General features: G+C 38.7%; 1 protein-coding gene across 1 annotated transcript in view; it reads left to right on the top strand.

The window, feature by feature from the left end:
* Positions 1–13,987, top strand: part of LOC150085132 (branched-chain alpha-ketoacid dehydrogenase kinase-like) — a 275,984-nt gene extending 261,997 nt beyond the window's left edge. Inside the window, exon 12 of the mRNA XM_090373887.1 lies at positions 13,773–13,987. Within this exon, the coding sequence (XP_090230013.1) occupies positions 13,773–13,917 (145 nt within the window). The 3' untranslated portion in view covers positions 13,918–13,987. The remainder of the gene's footprint in view (positions 1–13,772) is intronic.
* The last annotated feature ends 478 nt before the right edge of the window (positions 13,988–14,465 follow it).

The raw sequence follows: 14,465 nt of genomic DNA, 5'->3' as shown, positions 1-14,465 counted from the left end.
ATCCAAGGATGTTAAAAGGTAACATAAAAACGAGTTTACCTGTAATATGGAAAGCAAATAGAAAAGCATGGGTTACCAAGGAGTTATTTACTGATTGGTTTGTTAACCACTTTTGTCCTGAAGTAAAACAGTATTGTCATAAAATCGACTTTGAAGAAAAAGCTCTTTTGTTGTTAGACAATGCTCCGGAACATGGGATGTGTGGGAGCCCAGAATCTCGTGTCTATACTGCCAGTTAACAGCAAATTTCTTTAAGTCTGCATTGATATCTTGGATTCGTCCAAGCATCTTGTAGGGTAGGAATCGATCTAATAAGTGAAGGCTTGAGTGAAGAGGGCAAATTGTTGGGGTGGCTCTGAGCTGGGCAGGTGGAATCCTCCAGCCACAGAGATCCCAGAATGAAGGAGATGTGATGAGAACAGTCAGCATCTTTATCCTGGTTACCAGTCTTCTTTCTTCAATGGGAGAGGGCAGCCTGGGAATTCCCAAGGCCAGAGCCATTTCAGTCGTATGGGCTTGGGGTGGCATCCTGTGTTTGTAGATTACCCACTTGAGGAGGCAGTACTCTGCTGCCCAGATTGGTTTTGTGTTCATGGGTGCTGCTGATGCCCAGATTTCTGCTGCATAAAGTAGTGGGTGGGGGTTATATGATGGTCCGGGATATTTTGTCGCTGTGACCTTGTCTGAAACATAATGCAGGTACTGTTTCGCTCTCCATTTCAGGTGCACTGCCTGCCTGATGAGTTTGTTGATGTGACGGTTAAATCTCAGCTTTGTTTCAAACACCACCCCCAAATCTAATTGATATGAAACAGGAGGTATGGATACTCTCAGTTACCCTAACACAACCCATGTATTTACTTATTCCATGATGACTCCCAGCAGTCCTTGAAATTCCTAGCCCCACACTTTACAGGCTGCTGCTCATTCCAATAGAAGCAGTGCAGGAATCACCTTCTCCTCTGCCTGTGGCTACTGTTAATCTGTTATCTAGCCATAATTATGAGAGCTTCCTTGGACTCAGGGGAGGTATCCATAGACTGGAAATGTGCAAATGTGACCCCAATTCACAAAGGAGGATCAAAGGCTGACACAAGTAATTATAGACCTGTGAGCTTAACTTCTGTTCCAGGAAAATTAATGGAGGCACTGGTTAAAGAAGCACTGCAGGATCATTTAGACAAGACTTCAGTTATAGCTCAGACACAGCATGGTTTTGTTAAGGGGAAGTCTTGCCTGACCAACTTGATTGGATACTATGATGCAGTCACAAAAGAACTGGATGCAGGGAATAACTTTGATATTATATACTTGGATCTTAGAAAGGCTTTTGATACTGTTGCACATGGAAGACTGCTACACAAATTGGAGCAGTGTGACATTGGAGGCAAATTGCTGCTATGGATAAAGGGGTGGTTGAGGGGGAGAAGACAGAGAGTGGTAATCAATGGACACTGCTCATCGTGGACTGATGTTATTAGTGGAGTCCCTCAGGGCTCAGTATTGGGTCCATTATTGTTTTCTGTATTTATAAATGATATTGATGATGGTATATTGGGATTAATGTCCAAGTTTGCAGACAATACAAAGGTTGGCAGGGTTGTCAAGGACACTACTGACACTATGCTGCTGCAACAGGATCTGGAAAGGTTGAGCAGATGGGCTGAGAGGTGGCAAATGAAGTTTAACATTGACAAATGTAAAGTACTACACATGGGAAACAGCAACCCCAGAGCAACGTATCAACTCTGTGGTACTACACTGACAGTGGTAGAGAATGAAAGGGACTTGGGGGTGGTTGTGCAGGCAGATATGAAGTTCTCTGAGCAGTGCAGACGGGCTGCAAGAGTAGCTCATGGAGTATTGTCAATGATATACAGGAATTTTTCCAGCAGGGATAAGGAGGTGATTATTCCATTGTATAAGGCGATGGTTAGGCCACACCTAGAGTACTGTATACAGGTCTGGAGGCCTCATTTCAAGAAGGATGTAGAGCTGCTGGAACGAGTACAGAGAAGGGCAACAAGATTAGTGAATGGAACAAAGGGGTGCTCTTACGAAGAAAGGCTTAAGTTTTGCAAATTACAGTGTCTGGAGACTAGGCACCAGCGAGGTGATCTGATAGAGGTGTATAAAGCCTTGAATGGTTTAAGCATGCTCAATGCTGATGGGATTCTTCCTCTAGCTCAGAATAATCACCTGAGAGGGCATAAATTCAAATTGAGGAAAGACAGATGTAGGATAGACGTGCGAAAATTTGCCTTTAGCCAGCGGGTGGTTGGTTGGTGGAACAGACTGCCATCCCTTGTGGTGGAGGTTGATAGCCTAAATAAGTTTAAGGCTCAGCTGGACAGGTATTTTGAACGAACAGAGGGGTGAAGTGGAAGTGGTTTTTTTTGGCTGATGCTGCATAAGCTTGCTTTCTTGCATCAAATGCCTCTACTAATGCTAATCTGTGTGAATCTCCTCAAGCTAGCAGTTTTCCGGCCCACTTAACACTGCCTCAATAGCATTAACAAAAATTCTTGCACCCTTTATATTTAAGGTTATCCTATGCCTGGGATATCCCATTCTTTTTAGATTGCCATTCACTCCATTTAGGCTAGTGAAAATACTTCTTTTTTTTTTTTTTTTTTATCACATCTGCATCTTACTAGAGAGTTGGGATGCAAATTCAGTAAGAAATATTCACATAAGCTTCTAATGGTAGAGTACAAAATGTTGTCTATGTGACCACTCCATATTTAAATATGTATCAGTGGTGAGCTGTGAATATTTTAACAATGGGCTCAGTTTTGCAGACTTTTTGATGTGAAACATCCTTGGGGGTTCCTACAAAGTAAATCTGATCGGTCTCAGAAGTGACGTCATCTGTGATTTCCGCCAGAGGCCACTGCTCATGCTCCCACCACTAAGTCTGTGCCAATCACTCACTAGTAATGTGATTAGAGCATGTTACGCATATTTCATGACTGGTACAATATCTGGAGTTTAACCTTTTAGCATTAGCATTAGTAGAGGCATTTGATGCAAGAAAGCAAGCTTATGCAGCATCAGCCAAAAAAAAAAAAAAAAACCCACTTCCACTTCACCCCTCTGTTCGTTCAAAATACCTGTCCAGCTGAGCCTTAAACTTATTTAGGCTATCAACCTCCACCACAAGGGATGGCAGTCTGTTCCACCAACCAACCACCCGCTGGCTAAAGGCAAATTTCCGCACGTCTATCCTACATCTGTCTTTCCTCAATTTGAATTTATGCCCTCTCAGGTGATTTTTCTGAGCTAGAGGAAGAATCCCATCAGCATTGAGCATGCTTAAACCATTCAAGGCTTTATACACCTCTATCAGATCACCTCGCTGGTGCCTGGTCTCCAGACACTGTAATTTGCAAAACTTAAGCCTTTCTTCGTAAGAGCACCCCTTTGTTCCATTCACTAATCTTGTTGCCCTTCTCTGTACTCGTTCCAGCAGCTCTACATCCTTCTTGAAATGAGGCCTCCAGACCTGTATACAGTACTCTAGGTGTGGCCTGACCATTGCCTTATACAAGGGAATAATCACCTCCTTATCCCTGCTGGAAAAATTCCTGTATATCATTGACAATACTCCATGAGCTACTCTTGCAGCCCGTCTGTCCTGCTCAGACAACTTCATATCTGCCTGCACAACCACCCCCAAGTCCCTTTCATTCTCTACCACTGTCAGTGTAGTACCACAGAGTTGATACGTTGCTCTAGGGTTGCTTTTTCCCATGTGTAGTACTTTACATTTGTCAATGTTAAACTTCATTTGCCACCTCTCAGCCCATCTGCTCAACCTTTCCAGATCCTGTTGCAGCAGCATAGTGTCAGTAGTGTCCTTGACAACCCTGCCAACCTTTGTATCATCTGCAAACTTGGACATTAAGCTTGATATACCATCATCAATATCATTTATAAATACAGAAAACAATAATGGACCCAACACTGAGCCCTGAGGGACTCCACTAATAACATTAGTCCACGATGAGCAGTGTCCATTGATTACCACTCTCTGTCTTCTCCCCCTCAACCACCCCTTTATCCATAGCAGCAATTTGCCTCCAATGTCACACTGCTCCAATTTGTGTAGCAGTCTTCCATGTGCAACAGTATCAAAAGCCTTTCTAAGATCCAAGTATATAATATCAAAGTTATTCCCTGCATCCAGTTCTTTTGTGAGCCGACCGGGCTAGCCGAGTGGGTAAAGTACCTGCCCGGCAACCCAAAGGTCGCGGGTTCGATTCCCGCCACGGGCTTGGATCAAAGTACTGCAAAAACCTTGGGAGGTGCAATATGGCCACAGAAGCTGATGCGCCAACAACTACCAAATCAAAAAAAAAAAAAAAAAAAAAAAAAGTTCTTTTGTGACTGCATCATAGTATTCAATCAAGTTGGTCAGGCAAGACTTCCCCTTAACAAAACCATGCTGTGTCTGAGCTATAACTGAAGTCTTGTCTAAATGATCCTGCAGTGCTTCTTTAACCAGTGCCTCCATTAATTTTCCTGGAACAGAAGTTAAGCTCACAGGTCTATAATTACTTGTGTCAGCCTTTGATCCTCCTTTGTGAATTGGGGTCACATTTGCACATTTCCAGTCTATGGGTACCTCCCCTGAGTCCAAGGAAGCTCTCATAATTATGGCTAAGGGTTTGCTTACTTCCTTTGCTGCCTCCTTTAATATAACTGGATAGATCCCATCCACCCCGGGTGCCTTTCTTGTGTTTATCTTCAACAGTTTCTCCTCCACTTTACTCCCAGTTATTTCAAGATTCTGTAGCTTACTGCTAGAGTTGAATATACCTCTGGCATTCCCCTTGCTGAATAACTCTTCATGTGTGAATGTCGATGCAAAATATTCATTTAGTTTGTTAGCTACCTGAGCAGGATCATCAACAGTTGACCCATCAATATCAAGTGGTCCAATCTGATTCATCCCCTTCCTTCTAGAGTTTACATAAGTAAAGAACTCTTTGCTGTTTTTCTTTGCATCCCTTGCCAAGGATTTCTCGTAATCTACCTTCGCCTGCCTAACCTCCTTTGTAACTTGGTTGCATATCAACTTGTATCTATCATAGGCTTCTGTGTCATGTGTTAATTTGTAAGTATCCCATGCATTTTTCTTCTCTGCCATATGCCTCATTAGTTCATCTGACATCCATTTTGGCCTAAACCTTGAACAATATTTCTTAGTTGGTATGTAAAGCCTAGTAGCTTCCAAGATAAGTTCTTTGAATGCTTCCCATTTTGAATTTGCTGTTGGTAACATCATCAGTTGGTCCCACTGTATAGAATTTAAATACTGTCTCAGTCCATCGTAGTCGCCTTTACGGAAGCAATAACCCTTCCCTTTACCCCTAATGGTAGTTACCTCTTTCAGTAAATCGAGTCTGGGTGCGAGTCTGGGTGTACAACTATATCACAAAAGGTGATATAGTTGTACACGTTGGCACTAATGATATTAAGAGTAGGAGACCGGCGGAATTACTTAGCAAGTACAGGTCACTGTTGAAAAAAAGCCGTGAATTAGGGTTGAACTTGAAAGTGTCTGCAATTCTGCCCAGACACGATAGGAGGGAGTATATGATGAGAGCCTTGTCGATCAATTCGGCCCTGGAGGGATTGTGCAAGGCTCAAGGGGTAGAATTTTTTTCAGCCTGGACTGTACTTGTTAACAGGAGAGATTGCTTCTACAGGGATGGGATACACTTAAATAGAAAGGGTGCAAGAATATTTGCTGATGCTGTCGAGGCAGTGTTAGGTGGGTCGGAAAACTGCTAGTTGGGGGGATACAAGGACTAATAGATTAACAGTAGCCACTGGCAGAGGTGGAAGTGATTCTTGCACTGCTTCTATTCAAATGAGCAGAAGTCTGGAAAACAAGATGCAGGATATTTCAGAGACTGCTGGTAGTCATTGCCTTACAAGTAAACACATGGGTTGTGTTAGGGTAGCTAAGAATAGAAACAGGTGCATGTATACCTGCGTGTACACCAATGCTAGGAGTTTGGTAAATAAATTTGATGAATTTGAGGTATTGCTCAAAACATCAAAGGCAGATATTGTTGGGATATCAGAGACGTGGTGTCACACAGATATAAGTAATACGGAACTGGAATTTGGGGAATACAATGTATATAGAAAGGATAGACAGGACAGGAGGGGAGGAGGGGTTATGCTATTAATTAAGAAACACATAAAGTCAAAGGAAGTGAAGCCAGTTGACATCGATGGACAGGGCAGTGTCGAGTCAGTTTGGTGTGACATAAGCATAGGGAAATCAAAATTGAGAGTAGGAGTGTGCTATAGGCCTAATGACTCTGATGAGTATAATAATATATTGTACAGGGAAATAGAGTGGGCCAGTAAATCAGAGAGTCTTATAATGGGGGATTTTAATTTCCCAGATATTGACTGGAATTTGTGGGTTGGTCACTCGCACACTAGCAAGGCTTTTGTGGATTTATTGGATGATTGTTTTCTACATCAGCATGTTCGTGAGGCAACAAGAGGGAGCAATACTCTTGATCTGATTATCAGTAGTGATTCTTCATGCATTAAGAACCTGCAGATAAATGAACCACTAGGTGGCAGTGATCACAGTACGTTGAAGTGGGATTTACTCAAGGAGGTAACTACCATCAGAGGTAAAGGGAAGGGTTTTTGTTTTCGTAAAGGCGACTATGATGGTCTGAGACAGTATTTAAATTCTATACAGTGGGACCAACTGATGATGTTACCAACAGCAAACTCAAAATGGGAAGCATTCAAGGAACTAATCTTTTGTGGCTACCAGGCTTTACATACCAACTAAGAAATATTGTTCAAGGTTTAGGCCTAAATGGTTGTCAGATGGACTAATGAGACATGTGGCAGAGAAGAAAAATGCATGGGATACATACAAATTAATGGGTGACATGGAAGCCTATGATAGATATAAGTTGGTCTGTAACCAAGTCACAAAGGAGATTAGGCAGGCAAAGGCAGACTACGAAAAATCCTTGGCAAAGGATGCAAAGAAAAACAGAAAGGAGTTCTTTACATACTTGAACTCGAGAAGGAAAGGGATGAATCAGATGGGTCCACTGGATATTGATGGTTCAACAGTTGAGGATCCTGCTCAGGTGGCTAACAATCTAAACGAGTATTTTGCATCTACATTCACGCATGAGGAATTATTCAGGAAGGAGAATGATGTAGGTCAAGTAAACATTGGCAGTGAGCTGGATGATTTTGTAATAACTGAGAGGAAAGTGGAGGAGAGATTGTTGAGGATAAACATAAAAAAGGCACCTGGGGTGGATGGGATCTATCCAGTTATATTAAAGGAGGCAGCAAAGGAAGTATGCAAACCCCTAGCCATAATTATGAGAGCTTCTTTGGACTCAGGGGAGGTACCCATAGACTGGAGATGTGCAAATGTAACCCCAATTCACAAAGGAGGATCAAAGGCTGACACAAGTAATTATAGACCTGTTAGTTTAACTTCTGTTCCAGGTAAATTAATGGAGGCACTGGTTAAAAAAGCACTGCAGGATCATCTAGACAAGAATTCAGTTATAGCTCAGACGCAGCATGGTTTTGTTAAGGGCAGGTCTTGCCTGAACAATTTGATTGGATACTATGATGTAGTCACAAAAGAACTGGATGCAGGGAATAACTTTGATATTATATATTTGGATCTTAGAAAGGCTTTTGATACTGTTGCACATGGAAGACTGCTGCACAAATTGGAGCAGTGTGGCATTGGAGGCAAATTGCTGCTATGGATAAGGGGATGGTTGAGTGGCAGAAGACAGAGAGTGGTAATCAATGGACACTGCTCAACGTGGACTAATGTTATTAGTGGAGTTCCTCAAGATTCAGTGTTGGGTCCATTGTTGTTTTCGGTGTTTATGAATGATATTGATGATGGGATATCAAGTTTAATGTCTAAGTTTGCAGATGATACAAAGGTTGGCAGGGTCGTTAAGGACACTACTGACGCTATGCTGCTGCAACAGGATCTGGAAAGGTTGAACAGATGGGCTGAGAGGTGGCAAATGAAGTTTAACATTGACAAATGTAAAGTACTACATATGGGTAACAGTAACCCCAGAGCAATGTATCAACTCTGTGGTACTACACTGACAGTGGTGGAGAATGAAAAGGACCTGGGGGTAATTGTGCAGGCAGATATGAAGTTCTCTGAGCAGTGCAGACGAGCTGCAAGAGTAGCTCACGGTGTCTTGTCAATGATATACAGGAATATTTCTAGCAGGGATAAGGAGGTGATTATTCCCTTGTATAAGGCAATGGTTAGGCCACATCTTGAGTACTGTATACAGGTCTGGAGGCCTCATTTCAAGAAGGATGTAGAGCTGCTGGAACGGTACAGAGAAGGGCAACAAGATTAGTAAATGGAACAAAGGGTTGCTCTTACGAAGAAAGGCTTAAGTTTTGCAAATTACAGAGTCTGGAGACTAGGCACCGGCGAGGTGATCTGATAGAGGTGTATAAGGCTTTGAATGGTTTGAGCATGCTCAATGCCAATGGGATTCTTCATCTTTCTCAGAATAATCACCTGAGAGGGCATAAATTCAAATTGAGGAAGGACGGATGTCGGATAGATGTGCGGAAATTTGCCTTTGGCCAGCGGGTGGTTGGTTGGTGGAACCGACTTCCATCACTTGTTGTTGAAGTTGATAGCCTAAACAAATTTAAAGCTCAACTGGACAGGTATTTCGAACGAACGGAGGGGTGAAATGGGAGAGGGTTTTTTTTTTTTTTTTTTTTTTTGGCTGATGCTGAATAAGCTTGCTTTCTTGCATCATATGCCTCTACTAATGCTAATGCTAAATCCCACTTCAGCACACTGTGATCACTGCCACCTAGTGGTTCATTTATCTGCAGATTCTTAATGCATGAAGAATCACTGCTGATAATCAAATCAAGAGTATTACTCCCTCTTGTTGCCTCCCGAACATGCTGATGTAGAAAACAATCATCCAATAAATCCACAAAAGCCCTGCTAGTGTGTGAGTAACCAGCCCCCAAATTCCAGTCAATATCTGGGAAATTAAAATCTCCCATTATAAGACTCTCTGATTTACTGGCCCACTCTATTTCCCTGTACAGTTCCTTATTATACTCATCAGAGTCATTAGGCCTATAGCACACTCCTACTCTCAATTTTGATCTCCCAATGCTTATGTCACACCAAACTGACTCAACACTGCACTGTCCAGCGATGTCGACTGGCTTCACTTCCTTGGTTTTTATGTGTTTCTTAACTAATAGCATAACCCTCCCCCCTTCCTATCCTGTCTATCCTTTCTGTAGACGTTGTACTCCCCAAATTGCATTTCTGCATCCCTTATATCTGTGTGACACCACGTCTCTGATATCCCAACAATATCTGCCTTTGATGTTTTGAGCAATACCTCAAATTCATCAAATTTATTTACTAAACTCCTATCATTGGTGTACACGCAAGTATACCTGCACCTGTTTCTATTCTTAGCTACCCTAACACAACCCATGTGTTTACTTGTACCGCAATGGCTCCCAGCAGTCTCTGAAATACCGTGCATCTTGTTTTTCAGGCTTCTGCTCATTCTAATAGAAGCAGTGCAAGAATCTCTTTCACCTCTGCCAGTGGCTACTGTCAATCTATTGGTCTTTGTCTCCCCCCCAAGCTAGCAGTTTTCCGACCCACTTAACACTGCCTCGATAGCATCAGCAAATATTCTTGCACCCTTTCTATTTAAGTGTATCCCATCCCTGTAGAAGCAATCTCTCCTGTTAACAAGTACAGTCCAGGCTGAAAAAAATTCTACCCCTTGAGCCTTGCACAGTCTTTCCAGGGCCGAATTGATCGACAAGGCTCTCATCATATACTCCCTCCTATCGTGTCTGGGCAGAATTGCAGACACTTTCAAATTCAACCCTAATTCTCGGCTTTTGTTCAACAGTGACCTGTACTTGTTAAGTAATTCTGCCGGTCTCCTACTCTTAATATCGTTAGTGCCAACGTGTACAACTATATCACCTTTTGTGCCCTTTTAGTATATTTGAATAGTGTGACATCACAATCATACTTCCTGCAGTTACTACTGCTGTAAGTATGATTGCAACAATACAAGTATTTGTCTTATGACTGCAACAAAACATATTTATCATTTTCCTTTTTTCATCTCGCATTTTTCGTTACATTCCAGTGTTAGCTGTCTCCAACAGCTGCATATGTTGTTTAAATTACAAGATTGGGTACCTCGATCGATGCTGTTTTCCGGAGACATTTAGATACGTTGCAGTTGCAAGTGTACATCTCTTACTTTAGTTATCATAAATCCATTGTATATTGTATTCCAGAAATTATTGTGAATGATTAATAAAATATTTCGATCAATAAAATATTTACAGTACAAAAGCTCGTTTATTTTTTAATCAATATATACAAATCAAAATATCTAAAAGAAATGCAAAGGATGTTTCACATAAACAATCTACCGTGCGTGCTCGGCACATGTGCCACTTTTTATTCTTCTTTTCTTACAACTAGGGAAATGTATCTATTATATTTTTTCATGATAAAATTTTATATATTGCGAATGAAAAACAACATGAAATATTTCCATATCACAAAACATTCTACAATATGAAAACAAATATTACATAAAAAACAAATTATTTTAGAAAAGGTACACAAAAATCACAGATTACATGTAAAAAATTAATTACACAAATATTCAGGAAAAATTTATTCTAAAAATTTCCATGTAGAATTTACTTCTTGATTAATATTTGTTGTCGACTTGCTTTGCTCAATAGCTGAGCGATGATTATGGAGGAAAGATTTAACATAATGATTCGGATCAAATTGAAGAAATGGTTTTCATATCTGAAACTAGTTTAATTGTCAAAGATGTTCTTTTTATTGTTGCAATATTATTCATTATGCTTAAAGCTTGCTCGGCTTCAGCACTGCTAATCACATTGGCTTCAAGGATATTTCTGGCTTTTTTTAATTGAAAAGGGAATTTCACTCAATTTTAAAGATGAACTTTAAAATTATTCATTTTTCATGCTATGGCTCTCGAAAGTTCTTCCATATTCCATGATTCTGGGTAGCATATGTTTAAAATTTCTTTCAATTGCTCATCATCAATGATATCATTATTTTATTTTCTTTATTTAATTTAAAATTACTCTGTTGCATTAATAACCGATCATTTAAGGATAAAACAATGCAGTTTAATAACTTGTCATGAGGTAATTTTTTAAATGTGTTCTTACTTTCGATTTTGGTTCCTTAAAATTCTTTCGACTTCAACATGTTCTCAAATTTAGCTTCATAATTTCTTTCAGAATTTGTCAAATTAGCAACAGCATTGATAGTTTGAATAATTAATTTAACCTTTTTATTATAGGGGTGCCGTGACTTTGTATAGCTTCTGAAATGTAAGAGAGCTCCTGCAGGATGTCGATCATTAGTGCTAAATCATTAAGAAATTCCAGATTTAAAAGTCAGTTTAACAATCTCGAATTTAACTTCTGATTCAAAATGTTTGCACAAAGCAGGATAATTCCTCCAAGCTGCAGTTGCTTTTAGCAAGCTACAAGCTTCCCATTGTGTGCCCCGAACCCAAGAGCGACCTTTATAATTTCCACATCAAGTTCTTTAGCAATCATCCTTAAATTGTACTTGTTTTTTGAAGTTTAGTGATATAATGCATATAGTTTTTTTTTTTTTTCTTTTTATTATTATTATTATTATTATTATTATTATTATTGCCTGCATGGCATTATATTTTGGAATATTTTCTTCACAGTGAAGGCCTTGACTCAGTTTCAACATCTCCCAACATTTCATCTTTGGAAAGTTTATTTAATATCTTAGTTGTCAGCTATGGAATGACATCACTTTTTTCCTGTTGTAATATATATTGGCTCCTTGTGTTATATACTGCTCTTCACTGATAAATCATGTTAGAATCCAAATCAAAGAATTATATAAGCTAAATCAGAATATAATAAGTTGGATCCCCAGTTGTGGACATTAGTGGCAAAGAGGGTTCGGTTCAGTCAGCTGCAAAGAATCCTAATGAAGCAGAAATAGAGAACTTTCAGTTTATTCTTTTTATGAATTTGAAACCAGCCTTTAGAGAGAGAAAAAGTAAACAGATTTTGAATAATCTGTGGGGAGAACAGGCATATAATAAACTGCAGAGAATAAAACCTGATATATATGTATAGGACTTTTTTTTCAGCAAAACCAACAGGAGTGGGTAATACTTGCAAGGTTGAGATTTGGGGATGCATATACATATTAGTCAAACTTAGTTTATGGTACAATATTTCCAGATAGACTGCTCATACCTTGAATCCATCCAAAATGCTTCTTTTTCATTCAACCTGTCACTCATGGGCTCTGTTAACTTTGTCTCAACTACATGGGGATAAAGCAAATATCACTTTCAATTACCTGAAAACCATTTGGTTGTATGACCAAATTTGGCATAAGATAAATGCTTACCTTCATTGTTAAATAACATGAGAATAACGCATCTCGGCCACAGCTGCCCTTGTGTTGTGAAGCCACAATTAACTTAATATTAACTCAAAACTGTATACTAGAAACAGTTCTTTACCTCATTTGTGTTTTTAATTAGTTTATTGTGAACTGAATGATCAAAATTCACTTTGGGATTTTATCATCAGGCCAAGATAAAAATTAAACTGAATTCTTGACATTGAACTTCCCTTGCTCATATGAACAAGAGAGTTCTAATGCCACTTGCCATTAGCTGTGAGCAGGAGAGGTTCAACTAGTTCACTGAATTATATTAGGTCTTGGGGTATATATATAAGTATTTTGTGTATTTTAACCATTTATTTTATAAAATGGTCTATTCTAGATACCGTGTTTGCTTCTGTAATTAGTAAAATAATTAAAAGCAAGCATAAGTTTATAGTATACAAATTTTGATAATGCTTCTCACAAAAAGAACTATTTGTCAATCAATGTTATTATCCAGATGGTCTGTTGTGGGGATTATTTTGCCTTTATTGGTGAATAAAAGCAAAGGTGAATAACTAGGCACTCAGATAAGAGTTGACAACCCAGTTATAAGTTTCTACAATATGAGAGATAACAAAGAGTGTAAATCCATGCAAGCATAGAGCTATGAAGCTTCAAGTTTTATAGCTCTATGAAGTTGTAACTGTTGTACAAATAATGCAAATGCATCATTCTGTAATTAGCTATGATGGCAAACTAAAGCTTGCATATAAAAGCATCATGCAATTACCCACTGATGAAGAAATATTAAACTCAGTGCATTCCATTTCTCAGACTATCTGGGCAATGGAATGCACTGAGAATTAAAGCAACAGTACTTCTCTTTATGAGGAAATTCCATTTATTCAAAAGTTAAAAATTCAAATTAAATTAAATAAAATTTTCAAAAATTCAGAATGGGGCAATTTGTTTGCTTCATGATACAATACAGGATTACATGATTTTTTTTGGAAACTTTCGTTTGACATTATTAGCTATATATGATGCAGAATTGTGCATTTCTTCTTATACAATAGTTACATATCTTCCATAGCTTAAAGCTTTAATTCTAGACCTACATGGTTATTAAACAGGATTAATTTTTAATTGGCATATTATTATTAAATTACTACTTTAATGAAATGCATATTATGTAAAACATAAATTTTAGGACTTATTTTTATTTTATTTTATTTTTTAACTCCTCTCCTAGGTTTGGATTTGGTCTGCCTACTGCTTATGCTTATGCTGAATACCTTGGTGGCAGCCTTACTATAGAAACTATGCAAGGAGTAGGCACAGACGTTTATTTAAGACTTCGCCACATAGATGGAAAACATGAAAGTTTTCGCATATAAGATACCTCAGACCAAACATTTTTAAATTTTCCTAATTAAAGCAAAAATTTTATGTACTAAAAAAAAAAAACACCAGCAAGCTTGTGTACGGTTTTGCAACCTGTTATGTATCATTTATGTATATCTATTTCATAATGCAGGCATTTCATTGATTGTGCAATGACAAAGTTATTTCTGATGCTGTCAGAAAGTTTAATTGGTATTAATCACAAATATTATTTAACTGTTTTTGTATGGAATCTCATTTTATTAGACACTAAACATACCATAATTGGATTATACAAATGACAGAAAGGAAAACAATATCCTGCTTAAATACTGAATTAGGAATTGGATTTAGGAACGTGGATGTATGGTAATTGTGACATGTAATTGCATTGTGTTCATCATAGAAAAATTTCTTTCTTGTACATATCATATGACTACCTCTATCTAAAAGAAAACAAGATTTTGGATATTGAAAGAAAGGGAAAGAGAAAGACCAATTTTTGTAAAATTAAATACATTTTATTTTCCTTGGAGTTGTTTAATAAAATAGTATAGTTATG

The sequence above is a fragment of the Mastigoproctus giganteus genome, chromosome 5 (genome assembly GCF_048544385.1).
Source record: "Mastigoproctus giganteus isolate SK-2022 chromosome 5, ASM4854438v1, whole genome shotgun sequence".
In the NCBI taxonomy this organism is placed as follows: Eukaryota; Metazoa; Arthropoda; class Arachnida; order Uropygi; family Thelyphonidae; genus Mastigoproctus; species Mastigoproctus giganteus.
The sequence above is the reverse complement of the archived record's forward strand: the minus strand, read 5'-3'. Positions and strand labels throughout refer to the sequence as shown.